Below are 15,679 nucleotides of genomic sequence, written 5' to 3'. Positions count from 1 at the left end.
ACTCGGTACTTAAATCTTAGAAATTGTAAAACTCACGAACTACGGGATTAACTCATCTCGACGTCTAGCCCTCCCCCAGATCCCCAGCTCCCTAGTACATCTACCAAATCACTCAGTTCCGCTTCCTGTCCTTTGTCGACCTCTTTCATCGTGGACCATTCGGCGACGAAATCGTCCGGAGTCATTTCTTCGCTCGTAAAGTCCGCCAATACTTCCCTGTTCGAAGTTTCGAAGCGTCGTCAGCTTCTATCCGAGCCTCTGAGGATAAGGAAAGGCAGGGACTGACCTCAACCTGATCATCTCAGACGAATAGTCGTGGTAAAGACTCGAAACATGTTGTAGTGCTTCTTTCGGGTTCAAACCATGCTGCAATGCCAAACTTGGTGTACTCAGGAAGAGATCCGCCTCAAACAAGAGTTGTTTGATCAATTCTACGTCCTGTTCCATCTTTGCGAGTCCATCCCGAACGGCTTGGAGCGATTCCTCGATCGTTTCTTGTACTTTTGCCATTCCGCGTTCCCGGATACCTCCTTCTGGTCTCGATCGAGTCACTGGCGTTTGTGGTAGTGACAAGAGGTTTTGGAGTTGAGAGCAGGCGGAGGAGATTGTTTGGACAGAGTTGAACGAAGAGGCATGGTGAGAGTTGAACGCTCGCACTAGCTCATCTGCCCGATGTAATAGTTGAGCTAACGGTGCAGATGCTGAGGTCATCGTGACTTGTAGAGGACGGTGAAAGGTTGAGTGAAGCGTGAGAGGTAAACGAGCTGGAGTTTCGAATTTTCGATGAATTTCGGGCCTTTCTTGTGCGGCTACAAGGGTATGCGAGAGCCTATGACAAGCTCCTACAAGTCCATGTAATTCCCAGGACAGCGAGCTGATTTTTCGAGTTCACTCTGCCATCGAACTCTAAAAACGACGGTCTCGCCCACCTGTCTCCTCTGCGCGATTGACATCTCACTCAACTACATCATCGATCGACTAAACTATCGCAGGATACAATCCGATTAATCCCTCGCCCTCAGAGGAGCTTCAATCGTTCCCAGCTCTAACAATCTCTCCTTGATCTCCCACTCTCCTTCTCTCATCGAAACCGATCAACGACTCTCGACTGAGCCCAGTACGATACTTGCTCGCTAATCTTCGCCCCTCGCCTATTCCTCCGTCCGTTCACGCCGAAAGAGGATTCCACAAGTCGCGCAGGAAAGGAAGGGAAGTTAAAGCTGCAAGAATGCAAGGTTATCCACACCCAGGAACCCTACAAGACCCTTACGGACAAGCCCAACAACAGCAGCACGTCTATCCTCCGCCTCCGAATCGAGATCCTTACGGTTATCCGACCGCGGGACCTTCGAATCATTCCCTCCCTCCTAACGCTGCTCAACCTCTCCCTCCTCACCAAGGAGTAGGGGGTAGCAACAAGAGGACAGCAGCTCAATCAATCTTGAACGACGAGGATGAAGACGAGAAACCGATTTCGGATACGGCGAGTCAATCGGGAGCGATGGGAGGTGGGAGTGGAACGGGGAAAGCGAAAGGTGGTGCGAGCGAGTTTGTAAAGAAACTGTATAGGTGAGTCGATCGAATCCCTATTACTGTAGGCGCGAAGGCTGATCGGACCTTGCTGATTGCGACTCGTACGGATTCGCCGTTTAGAATGCTCGAAGATGGACAATTCAACGATACGGTCAGCTGGGGCTATCACGGAGACACGTTCGTAGTCAAGGTGAGTCGACTATACTGAATCATCCGCAAAGCCATCTTGACTGATACAATCTACGTTTGCAGGATATGAACCAATTCACGACTCACATTCTCCCGCTTCATTTCAAACATTCAAACTTCGCTTCCTTCGTCCGTCAGTTGAATAAGTATGATTTCCACAAGGTGAAACAAGCCGAAGAAGGAGGACCTACGTACGGAGAGAATGTGAGATTTTTCCTTTCGCATCTCCTTTCTTTCGCGATGATCTCGCCGACTGACAAGTTTTGTGTATCGTAGACTTGGGAGTTCAAACACCCGAACTTCCGTATGGACATGAAAGACAATCTCGAAAACATCAAAGTGAGTCGCTGCCCGTCTTCGCTACTTTCGATGTCCGCAGCTAATCTTCAACAACACGACCTATCTCCTCAGCGCAAAACACCTGCAGCCAAGAAACAAGCGACTGGAGCGGGTCGAGGACGCGGAGGAGGAGGAGGAGCATCAGCAGCGCCAGCGTCAGGGAACGGATCGATGGATCCATCTCATTCTTCGAACGGTTTCGACACGAATGGATTCCAAGCTCAACTCGACAACATGAACAGAGTACAACAAGCGATGCAACAACACATGACCAATTTGAGCGCGGATTATCAGGCAGTGATTGGCGAAATGATGAACTTTCAGAGAAACATGGTCGCTCAAGATCAACTTATGCAGAACATCATTCAGTACCTCGTCAATCTCGAAGCTGGTATGTCACACGCTCTCCGATACTCCCTGCTGATGATGATACTGACTCAGATCTCCTGTCGCTCGTCTCAGATCAAAAGGCTGCGAAATCTAGTCAAGATCCCGCCTCTCCTTTCGTTCCTTCTTCTCAAGCTCAAAAACTCATCAGCTCTTACACCGAAGTCGCTCGCGCGTCTTACGACCAGATGGCCGATCTCTCTCGTCGCGCATCTCTCTCCGGCGGTTCCTTCCCACCCATTTCTCTCCCTCCCGCTCCTCACGATTTCGGACATTTCAATTTCGGACAAACCGACCGAAGGAATGACACCAACAACTTGCCTCCTCCTGCCCCAGCCCCGCCTTCGTCTCAACAACAACAGCCACAACAACCCTCGTCGAATTCGAATTCGAACCCAGTTCATTCGCCGAATCAATTTCAACACAACGCTCCGCCAGTGTACGATCATCCGCCGACATCTACCGTTCCTTCCGAAACGAACAACAACTCGTCGAATACTGGAGCGGGAGGAGGAGGAGGAAACGGACCATCTAGACCTGGCTTTTCGAATCAAAGACGAGAATCGAACGTTCCAGGTTGGGCCGTACCTCCTCGAGTGCTACTGGTTGAGGATGATTCGGTCTGTAGGAAACTGAGCAGCAAGTTCTTGGAAGTGTTTGGATGTGATATCGACGTCGCGATCGATGGAGTCAGTGCTGTCAACAAGATGAAGATGCAGAAATACGATCTCGTTTTGATGGTAAGTTTCTCCCTTCTATTCTTCCTACGCTCGTTCGATGCTGACAAATGTTTGCGTTATAGGATATCGTCATGCCGAACCTTGATGGTAATTCAGCCAGAATCTCTGCCTCTTTTCCGTGAACAAACAGACTCATCCGTTTCTCTGCAGGTGTTTCCGCTACTTCAATGATTCGTCAATTCGACGCGACTACTCCGATCGTCTCCATGACGAGTAACTCGGGACCTAACGATGTCATGACTTACTTCTCTCATGGTCAGTTTTCTCTTTCTCAGACTCGGTGGTCACGCTACTCGTGCTGACGTACGTTCCCTCGTCTTCTCAGGTATGACCGATGTCTTGCCGAAACCTTTCACGAAACAAAACCTCCGTGGAATGCTCGATGTAATTCTCCATCTCTTCTTCTTCTCCTCGTTCCGTTGCTCTTTTCTGACATCACGATTGATCGATGATTACAGCGTCATCTCCCACATCTCAAACTCATTCAACAACTCGCCGAAGTCCCTCGAGCGCTCGGATTCAGTACCGACGAAGTTCGCGATGCGGTCGCTCAATCGGTATTCACCGCAACTTCGAGTGAAGACCAATCTCAACCGAACCCGTTCCAATCGATGGGGATTTCGGATTCCGACTACTTGGATATCTTGACTAATATCGCTACGAGCAATGAGGGGGCAATGAGGTTAGAAGTTGAAACGGATGGAGGGAAAAACATGTTTAGAACTTTAGGAGGTGAGCTCCTCTCTCATATACGTCGTTGAATCGCCTCAGCCAAGACTGACTGTTGCTCTCCGACTTCGATACGTGACGACAGACGGAGGATACAACGCCTGATAGAACTCAGAACGAACGTTTCTAGATCTCGGTTCAGCTTACTTTCTTCTTCGACTACCTCTTCGCTTCCGCTTCCGTCTTCCCTGTATGTGTCGTTTAGTTTTGCTGTTGGTCGGATGTGTGTGTGGTGTGTGCGAGCTTTTATTTTTCGTTGTTTTATACTTTTTTATCTTGTTTTCCTTGTTCTTCGCCTGTTCAATGTTTACACTGTCTCAACTCCAACTTGGAGCTCGTCGAGAGTTACGACGTCGCGATTGATCAATGTCTAAGATTTGTTCGAGTGAATTTCCTTTTTTTCGCTTTTCGTTCAACACCCTTCAACACATCCAACCACCATGCACGAACGGGAAGAAGCTCTGCGCCGTGAGTGTAGCATTCGTATCTGTTTAAACTAGTCGCTCGAAGCTAACAAGCCATGAGAATCGTTCGACAGAAACTCATCTCTTTGTTCTCGCCTTCCTCCGAGCCCACAACCTCTCTAAATCGACCTCTGCTCTCGTCAAGGAGCTCAACAAACAGCCTTGGAAGTCTACTGTCGCGCCTGAATTGACCCTGAACGGAGAGGAAGCGGAGAAGGAATCTCAATCTCTTAGCGGTCTCGAGTTGATCAGTTTGGTCCGGGCCAAGTTGGAGTTGGGCAAAGAACAGTGCGTTACAATCTAGCTACCCATACCCCTGGATTCTTGCGCGCTTCGAGGCCGCTGACTCTCGAAAGCAACTCTCCAACTTTCCCTGCCTCTCTTCCGCTTGCCGTTACACAGATCTGCGAAGAAACCGACTGCTGCAGAAGTTTCATCAGACTCGGATTCGGATTCATCGGACGACGAGGACGACAGCGCTTCAGAGAAAGAAGTCGAAAAGGAAGTTTTGCCCGCCGACAAGCTCGAGGCCGTTCAGGCTGAGCGCAAGGAAAAGGAGAAGGAGGATGAGAGCAGCAGCAGCAGCAGTGACGATAGTTCGAGTGAAGATGAGGAGGAAAAGAAGAAGACGGCGGAAAGTTCGGATTCTTCGTCGAGTGATGACAGCAGTGACGATGAAGAGGAAGCAGCTCCCGCCGCTGTGGCTGCCACCGAGACGGCGAAGAACGGTAAGTCGACACATATCTTGGTCTATTTCGAGCGGACACAATGTTCTGATCCCTCATATCGTCTTAGATTCTTCCTCGTCAGACAGTGATTCGTCTTCATCCTCGGACTCTGACTCCGATTCCGATGACGAGTCCGACAAAGTTGTCAAAGCGAAGAAAGCCAGTCCCGCTCCCGTTGTCCCGGCCTCGGTCAACGGCAAGAAACGAAAAGCCTCTTCCAGCTCATCCTCCTCGTCCTCCTCCTCTGATTCCTCCTCTTCTTCCGACTCTTCTTCCTCCAGCGACTCCGACTCCGGCTCTGATGCTGAAAAAAAGAAGAAGGAGAAGAAAGACGTTGCACCTCCCGCGAAGAAAGCGAAAACTTCTCCCGTCGCTCCTCCCACGCCTTCTTCGGTCCCCGTCGCCTCCACTTCTACTTCTACCTCCGAATCTACTCCGAAACCTTCCGGTTCTGGCCTTCGATGGCACGGAGTCGACTCTGAATCCAACTCTCCCGCTCCTTCGAACGGTAGCGCCTCGAAAGGTAAAGGCAAAGGTGGAAGGCAACCGGCAGAACGTTTCCGTCGAGTCAAGGCCGAGGAAGTCACGTTCACGGACGTGAGATTGATGGACAATTCGTTCGCGGCGAGACCGGCTGGAATGTCGGATTACGGTGCGAAAGCGAGTGCGGATCTGATCGTGACGCGAGGTAAAGGGTTCACAAAGGAGAAAAATAAGAAGAAGAGGTGAGCTTTTCACTTTCTGGCTTGAGCTAACAGAAGGGATGAACTAACGGATCGCGTTCAAACAGGGGATCTTACCGAGGAGGAGAAATCACGATGGCTTCTCACTCGATCAAGTTCAACTACGACGATTAAGTCTGTCAGACACTCTTCCGGGTTCCCCCTTCACTCGTTCCTCTCTTTCGCATACTCTCGTTTCTCGTTTCACAGGATTTCTTTTTTCGGTTGTATCCTTATCCTCATTCTTTGCAACAAAACGGTTTGATCGTGTTCAGCTTATTCAGCTCAAGCTCGTCGGATCCCGCTCGTGTGGGAGAAAGAGGAGACAAAGCACAAAGCGGATGGATTGCTCGAAATAAAGCCAAACGATAAGTACGACGACGGAAGTAAATTTCCCTGTTCCTCCTCTCCTTTCACATCACATCGTCAACAGTCCAATACAGCTTGCAACTCATCCCGCATTGTTTCTAGTATTTCGACGACTTCTCCGTTTCCAACCTCTTGCTTGACCTTGTCAAATGTGGATTCGCTTGTCGAAAGGATGAGGACGAGGGTTTCGGTCGTGGTGATGCCGATGCGGGAGAGAGAGGTGATAGTTTCGAGAAGGGTGGAAGGAGATGGGTCGAACGAGCGGAGGAATGATACGAGTTCAGGAGAATGATCGGAGGTGCTGAGAGGGCTGACTTCGAGGGGAATGGGTAAATCGTTGGAGGTCTGCTTGCGAGAAGAAGGAATAGCAGGTGGAGAAGTCGACGCGTGAACCGGCGGGGCGAGTGCGTGGGAAACTGTCGATGAGGCAGCAATCGAGTGATTGTGATTTCCGACCCTTGCGAGAACTCGCCATTTCCCATCCTGATCGCCTTTTCGCGCCCTGATCTCGAAGTCGCATTGACCGCCGGCAGTGTGTTTGTAGCGTGCGGCACGTCGCGTGCAGACCATTGTGAGCTTGGATACCGAATGACGTTCCGAGTGTCGATAGATTGAGAAATTTCTTGTCTGGGCGTAGGCGTGAAGGAGTGCGAGCATTTCACGCGCAGTGTCGAATGCTTGATCCGTGGAAGGGAGAGAGACGGGACCGGCCTATAGAATTGACAGTGGCGTTAAGCGAGGACCGACAGAACAAGAAAACGATAAGCCGTTACTCGCAAGGAAGCTGTGATAGAGGGGTAGGTAGCTTACGTTCTTGATCTCGATGATGCGGGAAGACAAGTCCTTGGCCGGGGGAAACAACAACTTCGTATCGACCTCGGAATCGCTTTCGTTCCCATCTGCAAAGTCTGATTCTTGTTCCTTTTCTTCGTCCTCATCTTCGGTTTCTTCATCCTCACTGACAGTCTCTTTGTATTGCTTCCTGCGCGAGTCCGGTCTCGTCGAAGGGTCTTCTTTAACCTGCTTGCTCAACTTTCCAATCTTCTTCTCAAGTAGCCATCTCGCTTGTTCCTCGTTGGCTTTCCTGACCTCGACGTCGCAGGTATGTACTTCGTCAACACGTGCCACCTTCACGATATCGTTCCGGCTTCTTGCGATGATTCGGAAGTCGCAATACTTTGTCTTTGAGTTGTCGTCGGAATTGGCAGCCTTCAACTGACAGTGAATATCTTGGTCGACTCCAGGACGACCAGTTGTGACCACGAGATTGAGTGAATGTTTGACTATTGAAGATCAGGAATCGTCAGCCGGCTGAAGAGATGAGAGAGAGAGGCAGAAACGGGCACTGACGACCTCGCTTAAGAATGTCGAGCTTGAAGTGGAGCAGAGAGGGATAGACCGTTCCCACTGCTGGGAAGAAGCTCATAGGCTAGAGGTCGCTGTGTCAGCGAGTTGGCGAGTATAACGAGTGAAGCGGTAGAAGGAAAGAGGCAAAGGCGATTCATCATGCATTCATCCGGCTCCCGAGTTCGCGCCTTGCTGCACAGTTCTCTCGACCAGCGCGAAGATCGCTTGGACGAGGCCCACGGGACGGAACCCGAGAGCGCTTGAGGCAGTCAGATCTCACAACGAGAGGAAAACGATTCCACGACGGAACAAAAACCTGCTTACTCGCTGACAACAACGGACAGAACATAGGAAAGTAGACAAACGAAAGAAAGACTGAGAACTACTATTGTATCGATAATTCACTGCGAAGTTCGCTCGCCATTATCCGCAACTTTAACCCAACTTTCGCCTCAAAGTGTCCCGCGAATCGTTCGAGAGACTCCTGAGACATCGACAGAAGGAGGACGAGGTCATCGAGACGAGTGACTCCAGCTTCGTCGAGGGCGGTCAGAGTGTCGTTGAGGGCCGAAGGAGAAGATTCGAAGGAACGAAGGAATGAGACGAGATCCGAAGGGAAGCGAGAGAGAGTCGAAGAGGAGCGCGAGAGAGTCGAAGAGGAGCGCGAGAGAGTCGAAGAGGGGCGGGGTTTGACGGTAGCGTTCGAACGAGGAGGAAGACTCGAGGGGGTAGAGGACTGCGAGGAGGGTCGCAAAGCGGAAGACGACGAAGCCGCATCTTGGCGAGAATGAGAATCGGCGGAGAGAACCGCGGTAGTTCGGTGATTGTGAGATCCCTCAGTTTTGAGGAAACGCCACTTCCCATCTCGACTACTTGTCTTGCAATGAATCTTGAAGAGACACCGAGCTTCGCCAGCGGACGGATTTCGACAGTAGTATTGGTTGCAGATCATTGTGAGATGGTCGAGTTGGGTGTATGGCGAATAACGGTACAACGCGAAACCCCTCTCTTGAGCGTAGGCATAGAGTACGACGAGGAGATCTCGTGCCGTGTCGAAGCGTTGGTTCGAAGAAGGGAGAGACGTCGGTCCTCGCTAGCAGTCAGGGGAAGAAGATCGAAATGAGCATTTGAGCGTTCATCGAGCGTTAGATGATCCATGAATAGGGCTTACTACGTTCAAGCGTGCGGCTTCTAGACGAAGGTCTCGTGCCGTCGGAAAGAGAACTCTCGCACGTACTTTCAGATCCAACACAAGGGTCGTATCCCTCTGGCGAGTTTCTTCCTCGTCGACGCGTTCGTCTTCTCGTTCCTCTGATCCTTCTGATCCGTCTGCTTCATCTCGGTCGTCCCGTTCGGAGTGCTCGGACTGTTCTTCAGGTTCGACGTACTCCTCGGAATCTTCTTCTTCCGAACTCTCGGATTCACTGTGCGCTGAACTGCCAAAGACGTCTTCTCCTTCTTCCTCCTCCTCCTTTCTACCTTCGTCGGGTCGAACAAAACCCTGCTCTTCTTCCGCAAGTTGTGCTTTCAGCTTGTCGATTTTGACTGCCATTACGAGGCTTGCATTTTCCTTATTCTCCTTTCGAGCCTTCTCCGTACACGTGTGCTCTTGATTGACTTCCGTAACTCTGACAGTACCGTCGATCTTCTTCGCCACGACTCGACAGCTGCAATAGTTGTACCTGGTTTTGGCGGGTCCTGGTCTTATCCCGCAGACCGTCTCTTGACGGATACCTGGCACAGAGGTCGCCGTCGTGACGTTCAGCGAGTGTCGTACTAAAAGTAGGTGAGCCTGTTGTCAGTTCAGCGAGCGCGACTAGAGGAAAGAAAGGCGAAAGAACGCACGGGCTCGCTCGTGACTGTCGAGTTTGAAGGCGAGTACAGAGGGGTACACAGTCCCGATCGCAGGGAACATGAAGCTGGATCGGAACAGGAGGTTTCTGAGGTCGAAAAGTGAAGGGAGAGATCAAGAAGAGTTGGAAGCTCTCTCTCCTCCTCTACCTCGCCAAACAAGATGTCGCAAATACGACCGACACCGGAAGTGCTGTCACTGATAGCCCCGGCATCGTTCACCTGGCTAAGGGTGTTCCTCTCGCTCGTAGTTCTCCTCATCTTTCTGTTGATCGCCCTCTTCTCTCCCAAATCTACGAAGCCCATCTCGATCAAGACGGCGAGGAGTGGAAGCAGATCGGTACTGTTAGCTGGTCCTTTGGCAAGTGGAAAGACGGCTTTGTTCTCCCGTGTGAGCTTTCTCCTCTTCTCTCTCCCCACTTGCTTCAGTCGCCGTCTCTTCCTACTCCAGCTGACAGGTCTGTGTTCACAGCTCGTCTACGGGCATGTAGCGCAGTCTTTCACAAGTATGCAGGAGAACGAGGGAGTTGTGCGAGCGAAATGGGGGGAAGGTTCAGAAGTAGAGGAAAAGGAGAAAATCGAGGTAAGCTTGCATCCATAACTTGTCTCATGCCGCGGGCGACTGAACAACCGAAAACTGTGTGTAGACATCGGCAGCAGAGCTCGCCCGTCTTCTGCATCTCGTCGACATTCCCGGACATCCTCGATTACGAACCCGCTCTCTCGCTCAACATCTTCCCGCAGCAGACGGTGTCGTCTTTACGATCGATGCCGTGACAGGACTTACCGGCAAGAACGTTCGCGATGCAGGCGAGTGAGTAATGTTTCGTCTCTTAGCTTCGACGTACCGAATCAGCTAACGCACTCTGTTCCGAATAGACATCTTCACGTCCTCCTTTCTTTACTGTCTCTACTTGCTGAGCAGCGACCCTCCGCCGCAATGCCCCCCATCTTGATTCTTCTCACAAAATCCGATCTCCTCTCCTCGTCTGCGACGAAACCCAAATCTCCCTCTCTCACGCTCGACCGCGCGAAACAATCGCTTTCCCGAGAACTCGAAAGACGAAGAGCAGCTTCTTCAGCTGGTACGACCTCGGCTGGCGCCAAGTTAGAAGGTCTCGAAGCGATTCCGACTGGAGCTTCAAATTCTTCCTCGTTCTTCAAAGCACTCCTTTCGAATCTCGGACTCGGCGCATCTACAACGACGACGGGAACTTCAGAGAGCAGTTCTCGAGGTTTACCGACCGACGAGGCGGAATTGTTGGCGAACGAAGACGTCTTCTCGTTCCAGGGAGCGTTTGAGTGGGAAAAGATCGAGAAAGCTTTGGGCATTGAGATCAAGTGGGCCGTAGCAAGTTCAACACAGAAGGATCAGGAAGGTCTCGCGAAACTATGGGACTGGGTCGAGGAGGATCTGTAAAGAGACAGGTTGATTTCCCAAAATGTTTTAACAAGAGTTGCAAAGATGCTACAATATATTCATATCCGATTCCATGTCCAGTATTGCCCATTCGTCACGCTCAGTGTATGCTATACAGTATATCCAACATAATATGAAAAGACCGATACATAAAAAATCACAATTCGGTTCTCGTACCAGCCACTTCTAGTTCTCTTCTCTCGCGAGTGACTACCTTTTTCATCCTTTCAACCAATCGATCTGCCATCCCCAAGCTCATTGCCGTGTCTAAAGACCCGAAACTTTTCCGCCTCTTCAGCGAATGCGAAATTCCTTTCCTCTCGAGCGAGATCCCGATCTCTAGTTGACGCTCCTTGAATGTCTTGCGAGCAGCCCTCGTTGGTTTAGAGGGCGAAGAGGTTCCGATCGTGGTGATGGGTAGAAGGGAAAGTCGAGAAGCAAAGGGAAGTCGCGGAGAGCGAGTTGAGGTGGATTGAGGTTTCGTCGTCGTCGTCGTTCGATCTCGCAGGGCAGGTCGATGTGAGTGGATAGTAGAAGATGTCGTCGCCGTAGCGAAACGAGAAGAAGCTAGTTGAGGAGTGGTAGTTGGTACACGAGTCCAAACAATCTGCGAGCTCGAAGTAGTTTGCGACGAAGGAGATATCGTGTTGGAGCGTACTACGGAAGAGAGTGTACTCGAGGTTTCAGCAGTAGTCTTGGTCGAGATTGTTGATGTGCTGGGTGAAGGCGAAGGAGAAGGAGCGAGGAAGATATCATCTTGCGGACCATTGAAGAAGCTTTAGATTCGGTCGAAAAGCGTCAGCTTCGCGTTCATCGATTCAGAAGAGAGGATAATCATACCCAAATGTGCCGTGATACCCAGGACGGTCTGCGTACGAAGTGAAAGGTACGTTCACTGGGTAATTGTACGTCGAAATCATCTTCTTCGCTCCTTTCGTGCAGTCGTCTCGCGAGTCCGGGCAGAAGACTGGATCTTGAGGAGAAGCGATCGGCCTTGCATCGGCGGGCGAGTCGCTAATCTTGCATCGGAACTAGCGATGACCGAAGATTTCGAAGCGTCAGTGTCGAACAAAGCTCAAGAGAGTCAAGTATTCACACGTACAGGAGTATGATAGGCGTTTGCATCGCCCGTCTGGGGTAGCCAGACCCATCCACAGATGCACCATTCTCCCGTACAAGAGGGCATTCGAGCGGGGATTGAGAACGTCGTGTCGCGATCTGAGATGCACTCCGATTGTACAGAGATGATTGTAAAATCGTCCATCGTCGCATCGTTCGGATCCATCACGTCAGATACTGTTCGTCATTGGCGAAGGTGTCAGCCTGTGTTGAGCTCAAAAGGAGCCGAGACTCGAGAACTCACTTCCAATCGCGCAACCTGAAAATAAAGCCGGGTCTACCTTCAAGGCAGCTGGATCGGCATGATACGGACCAGGTTCATCGCAAGCTACGTTTCCGGTTCCTTCGTTTCCGTCGTATGTCGTGTACTCCGGCGCACAAGCGATTTCGAGGGTGTAGTCTCCTCCAGCTGGAAGGATCGCGACGGCTCCTGACTTTGGCGGCGCATTCCGGACGTCAGGACCTCGGAACCACTACAAGGCATGGAGAATCTGCTCAGCCAGTAGCTAGAAGAGTAACAGGCGACGGATTGAACTGACCCAATCGTCGAATTCAAGTTCAGGACCTAGAGGCATGACTGGGTTCTGTAATCCAGGATAATCTTTCGGACCTCCATACATCGCGTCTAGGAACGGGCTACACAGTCGAGAAGCGAATTGTTAGCGAACTTCACGCGTGCGATTCGTTTGACTTGAGGAGAAGAGCGAGGAGACGTACCTCATGTGAGCTCGAGCAGTAACGAAGAGAGCGATGAGACCTATCGCTGTCCGCATGACGATCGTGCCGACGTTGGTGAGTGGAGATGAGATGAGCGGGAAAGTCAAAAGCAAAAGAGAATTTTCAACCGCGGCGCAACGTGAGCTCGAATGGACGCGACAACGACTGGGTCAAAATTCTTCGCTTTTCGCAAGCTTACCTGTGAGTGCGATGGGTCTCAGCTGTCCAAGCGGGTGAGCCCGAGACGTAACGATGAAGCAAATCGAGAGAAAAGACGGGTATATAATTTCGAGTCGACATGCTAGCAAATGGGCTATCGTTCAGTGGGTATAAAGCAGGGCATGACCATTCGTGAGACCGATTAAACATATAACGAAGACGAGATGGAAACTATACAACCTTTGCGACGACACATTTTAACGATTTGTCCCTTCTTCCTACTTTCATCTTGCTCCGTCGCCTTAAACGTCACTTGATTACGACCTGACCGTCCTCAACAGAATCCTCCTAATCCGAGCAACAACTCGGCGCATTCTCGTTCGTCGTCTCCAGCTCCAAGCGCAATGTTCTCCTTTCCTTCGACTTGTTCCACCGCGTTTCGAAGGGCGAAGTAACCGCTCGAAATTGAACTCGTCGTAGGAGAGTCGACAGTCGCGAGAGAGTCGACGGTCGAGGCGGTCGAAGTCGAAGAGAAAGACAAGTCCCCCATCGATTCGTCCGCTTCGTTCTGAGTCGAGATCGAAGAGAGTGCCGAAGATCGACGACGTTTCGTCGCTCGTTCCTTGACGGGATCTTGTGACCTTCTTCGAGAAGCCGACGAGGAGGAGGAGGAGGGAAGAGCGGGAAGAGAGAGGGGGAGGCCTTCGCTGATTATTCTTTCGCGTTTCCTCCCGAGAGCGGTAAAGGCGCAAGCATTGTCGGTTCCAGCTCTTGCGGCATCGACGGTCTGCGTGAGTGAAGGGGACCTCCGGGGAATCGTTCGAGATGAGAGGGGAGCCGAAAGGGATGAAAAGGGATTCGATCGAGCATGCGAGTTGGCGAGAGAGGGCGAGATTGTGAGAGGGGTAGCTTTCGAGGACGAGAGAGAGGACAACGAGGAAGAGGAAGTTCCACCGAACGAGTTTGAACGGAGGAGAGCGACACGAGCTGGAGCTTTCGAAGGGTCTCCTCCTTTTCGATCCAAGCCCCGTGATTGCGGTACGCCGAGAGATTGAGAGTGCTGGAGAGGCGGTCGACGAGGTGCAAACGCGGAAGGTACGAAGGATCCGGAACCAGTTTTGTCTTCTTCTCCATCGGAATCTTCGTCCGTACCGGCACCCGCGCGATCCTTGGGCCTGAAGACCTTCGTGCGTACGATCGCAACCGGCGATGATGTCGAGGGAGGATCGCTCTGCATGTGCTGGAGTAGGTCGTCCGCGGCTACTTTCCTCGCTTCGTTTCATCCTTCCGTCGATTCGGCGTCTTCCACCGATCTTTCCTCCGTCAACCGACCGACCGCCAAGTCAAACATTCCGCCGTGCAAACTCGAAGCTCTTCGACCGAGATCAGGCCTTCGAGTTGCTAAATCGCCAAAGTTGATCTGGGCGGCGGTCATCGAAGGCACCGACGAAGCTCGAACAGGCGCATTCGACGACCTTTGAGGTTTTGGCGGTGAAGGAGGAAAGGCGAAAGCGTGCGAAAGAGAAGGAGTTCGAGCGATCGGGGCGTGAGATCCGAGAGGTCGTTTCCGGACGTGCTTTTTCGCGGCGATGATACTCGAGTCGGAAGAGCGGTGAAGGAAGACGGGTTGTTGAGGGACCGAGGAACTTGCCGAAGTCGAGGCAGAAGTGGAAGCGAATCGGTAACCGTTTGCGATAACTTCTTGCGACGACGGATACGAATAGACGTATGGTTTCGGAGCTTGTTCGACATGAGCTTTCGGCTCCGTTAGTGGTGTCACTGAAGCATTCTCCTTGTTCGCGGCAGAAGGGATCGAGGACGTGTTCGAGTAGAGATCCGAAGAAGAGGGGAGACTTTTGAGGGACGAAGTCGAAGTTGCGACGAAGGGGAGACGAATCTGAGGAGGCGGAGGAGGAAGAGCAGAGGTGTATAGAGGAAAGGGTTGCGCTGGTGCAGGGGAGGAAGAGAAGGATAGGGTAACTCCATCGAGGTCTTTTGGTGAGGACAAATCGCCACTCGCGACTGAAGAACCTCTCGAACTTCCGGCGTTCGACGACGTGGCATCCTTCTTGTCCTTTTGCCTATCGACAACGACGAGGAGAAGGTTAGCGACGACGGAAACACGAGAGAGAAGAGAACGCGAAGAGGAAAAGTCGCGGGGAGGGAAGGAATCAAGTCGCGACACGAAGAAGTTTCGGTTGAACGAAGGAAGGAGGAAGGAAAAAACATAACAAGATGGACTTGCCTACGATTCTGGTACCACACTTGTATAGCTCTGTTCGTCATTCCCAACCTCTGAGCAATCTTTGCGCGTTCAGGTTGATCCGGTCGTTGATTCTTCTGATATTCTTCTTCGAGAATCGCAAGTTCGACGGGAGAAGTGCGACGACGTCGTTTTGGAATGAGCGGGTTCTCAGGAGTCCCTGTCGAGTCGAGTTCTGTCATTCCCGAGGAAGATGGAGCAGTGAGAGGTCGAGGAGGAGAGGGAAGGTCGCGAGAATTCGAGGTCGAAGTCGAAGTCGAAGGAATCGCTTCGAGAGGCGGCAATGTTCGAGGGACTTCTACAGACTGATGGGTGTGTTTGACTGGGGTGGAGCTGACCGAGAGTACTGGCAAAGTCGCGGCGAACTGCATTCGAGTTGTGTGTTTGTTTTCGGATTCGGCTTCGAGCGACGAGGAGGAGGAAGAGGTGTGTAGTAGCCGTGTGGGCGTGTAGGGGTGGGCGATGACCTTGAGAGGAAGTATAGGCTCTTTCAGAAGGGATTCGAGATCGTGAAAGTGGAACGAAGGAGCGAAGGAAAACAAAATTGACGAGAGGACGCGCGAGAAACGAGACCGCGGTCTCACTTTCCAGTTCGATCAGTCG

The 15,679-nt window shown here is 51.6% G+C and overlaps 10 protein-coding genes across 10 annotated transcripts; 4 read left to right on the top strand and 6 right to left on the bottom strand.

Moving 5' to 3' along the window:
- Positions 1-47: 47 nt before the first annotated feature.
- On the bottom strand, positions 48-711 carry JCM6883_002050 (uncharacterized protein; the record flags this gene model as incomplete). Its single annotated transcript, XM_076631729.1, has 2 exons — positions 48-216; positions 287-711. 2 exons carry the CDS (start codon positions 709-711, stop codon positions 48-50), a joined length of 594 nt encoding a protein of 197 aa, XP_076488300.1.
- A 517-nt stretch (positions 712-1,228) lies between these two features.
- On the top strand, positions 1,229-4,022 carry JCM6883_002049 (uncharacterized protein; the record flags this gene model as incomplete). Its single annotated transcript, XM_076631728.1, has 11 exons — positions 1,229-1,569; positions 1,654-1,723; positions 1,786-1,926; positions 1,999-2,061; positions 2,134-2,452; positions 2,524-3,188; positions 3,251-3,275; positions 3,339-3,443; positions 3,514-3,572; positions 3,647-3,920; positions 4,003-4,022. The coding sequence occupies 11 exons, from the start codon at positions 1,229-1,231 to the stop codon at positions 4,020-4,022; spliced, it is 2,082 nt and encodes a 693-aa protein (XP_076488299.1).
- Positions 4,023-4,357: 335 nt separating this feature from the next.
- On the top strand, positions 4,358-5,966 carry JCM6883_002048 (nucleolar and coiled-body phosphoprotein 1 family protein; the record flags this gene model as incomplete). The annotated part of the gene is made up of 5 exons (XM_076631727.1): positions 4,358-4,385; positions 4,456-4,669; positions 4,784-5,109; positions 5,177-5,834; positions 5,900-5,966. The coding sequence occupies 5 exons, from the start codon at positions 4,358-4,360 to the stop codon at positions 5,964-5,966; spliced, it is 1,293 nt and encodes a 430-aa protein (XP_076488298.1).
- A 291-nt stretch (positions 5,967-6,257) lies between these two features.
- JCM6883_002047 (uncharacterized protein) lies at positions 6,258-7,626 on the bottom strand (the record flags this gene model as incomplete). The annotated part of the gene is made up of 3 exons (XM_076631726.1): positions 6,258-6,911; positions 7,011-7,483; positions 7,551-7,626. The coding sequence occupies 3 exons, from the start codon at positions 7,624-7,626 to the stop codon at positions 6,258-6,260; spliced, it is 1,203 nt and encodes a 400-aa protein (XP_076488297.1).
- A 306-nt stretch (positions 7,627-7,932) lies between these two features.
- Positions 7,933-9,462, bottom strand: JCM6883_002046 (uncharacterized protein; the record flags this gene model as incomplete). Its single annotated transcript, XM_076631725.1, has 3 exons — positions 7,933-8,640; positions 8,719-9,323; positions 9,393-9,462. The coding sequence occupies 3 exons, from the start codon at positions 9,460-9,462 to the stop codon at positions 7,933-7,935; spliced, it is 1,383 nt and encodes a 460-aa protein (XP_076488296.1).
- Positions 9,463-9,561: 99 nt separating this feature from the next.
- On the top strand, positions 9,562-10,216 carry JCM6883_002045 (uncharacterized protein; the record flags this gene model as incomplete). Its single annotated transcript, XM_076631724.1, has 3 exons — positions 9,562-9,789; positions 9,871-9,981; positions 10,046-10,216. 3 exons carry the CDS (start codon positions 9,562-9,564, stop codon positions 10,214-10,216), a joined length of 510 nt encoding a protein of 169 aa, XP_076488295.1.
- A 122-nt stretch (positions 10,217-10,338) lies between these two features.
- JCM6883_002044 (uncharacterized protein) lies at positions 10,339-10,818 on the top strand (the record flags this gene model as incomplete). The annotated part of the gene is made up of 1 exon (XM_076631723.1): positions 10,339-10,818. The coding sequence occupies one exon, from the start codon at positions 10,339-10,341 to the stop codon at positions 10,816-10,818; it is 480 nt and encodes a 159-aa protein (XP_076488294.1).
- A 383-nt stretch (positions 10,819-11,201) lies between these two features.
- JCM6883_002043 (uncharacterized protein) lies at positions 11,202-12,710 on the bottom strand (the record flags this gene model as incomplete). Its single annotated transcript, XM_076631722.1, has 7 exons — positions 11,202-11,425; positions 11,494-11,594; positions 11,659-11,849; positions 11,921-12,114; positions 12,182-12,410; positions 12,477-12,573; positions 12,655-12,710. The coding sequence occupies 7 exons, from the start codon at positions 12,708-12,710 to the stop codon at positions 11,202-11,204; spliced, it is 1,092 nt and encodes a 363-aa protein (XP_076488293.1).
- A 437-nt stretch (positions 12,711-13,147) lies between these two features.
- Positions 13,148-14,050, bottom strand: JCM6883_002042 (uncharacterized protein; the record flags this gene model as incomplete). The annotated part of the gene is made up of 1 exon (XM_076631721.1): positions 13,148-14,050. One exon carries the CDS (start codon positions 14,048-14,050, stop codon positions 13,148-13,150), a length of 903 nt encoding a protein of 300 aa, XP_076488292.1.
- A 42-nt stretch (positions 14,051-14,092) lies between these two features.
- On the bottom strand, positions 14,093-15,447 carry JCM6883_002041 (homeobox domain-containing protein; the record flags this gene model as incomplete). The annotated part of the gene is made up of 2 exons (XM_076631720.1): positions 14,093-14,894; positions 15,059-15,447. 2 exons carry the CDS (start codon positions 15,445-15,447, stop codon positions 14,093-14,095), a joined length of 1,191 nt encoding a protein of 396 aa, XP_076488291.1.
- Between the last annotated feature and the right edge of the window lie 232 nt (positions 15,448-15,679).

The sequence above is a fragment of the Sporobolomyces salmoneus genome (assembly GCF_050403485.1).
Source record: "Sporobolomyces salmoneus JCM6883 DNA, S_salmoneus_JCM6883_v1_ctg19, whole genome shotgun sequence".
In the NCBI taxonomy this organism is placed as follows: Eukaryota; Fungi; Basidiomycota; class Microbotryomycetes; order Sporidiobolales; family Sporidiobolaceae; genus Sporobolomyces; species Sporobolomyces salmoneus.
This window is presented reverse-complemented; position numbering and strand designations above follow the sequence as displayed.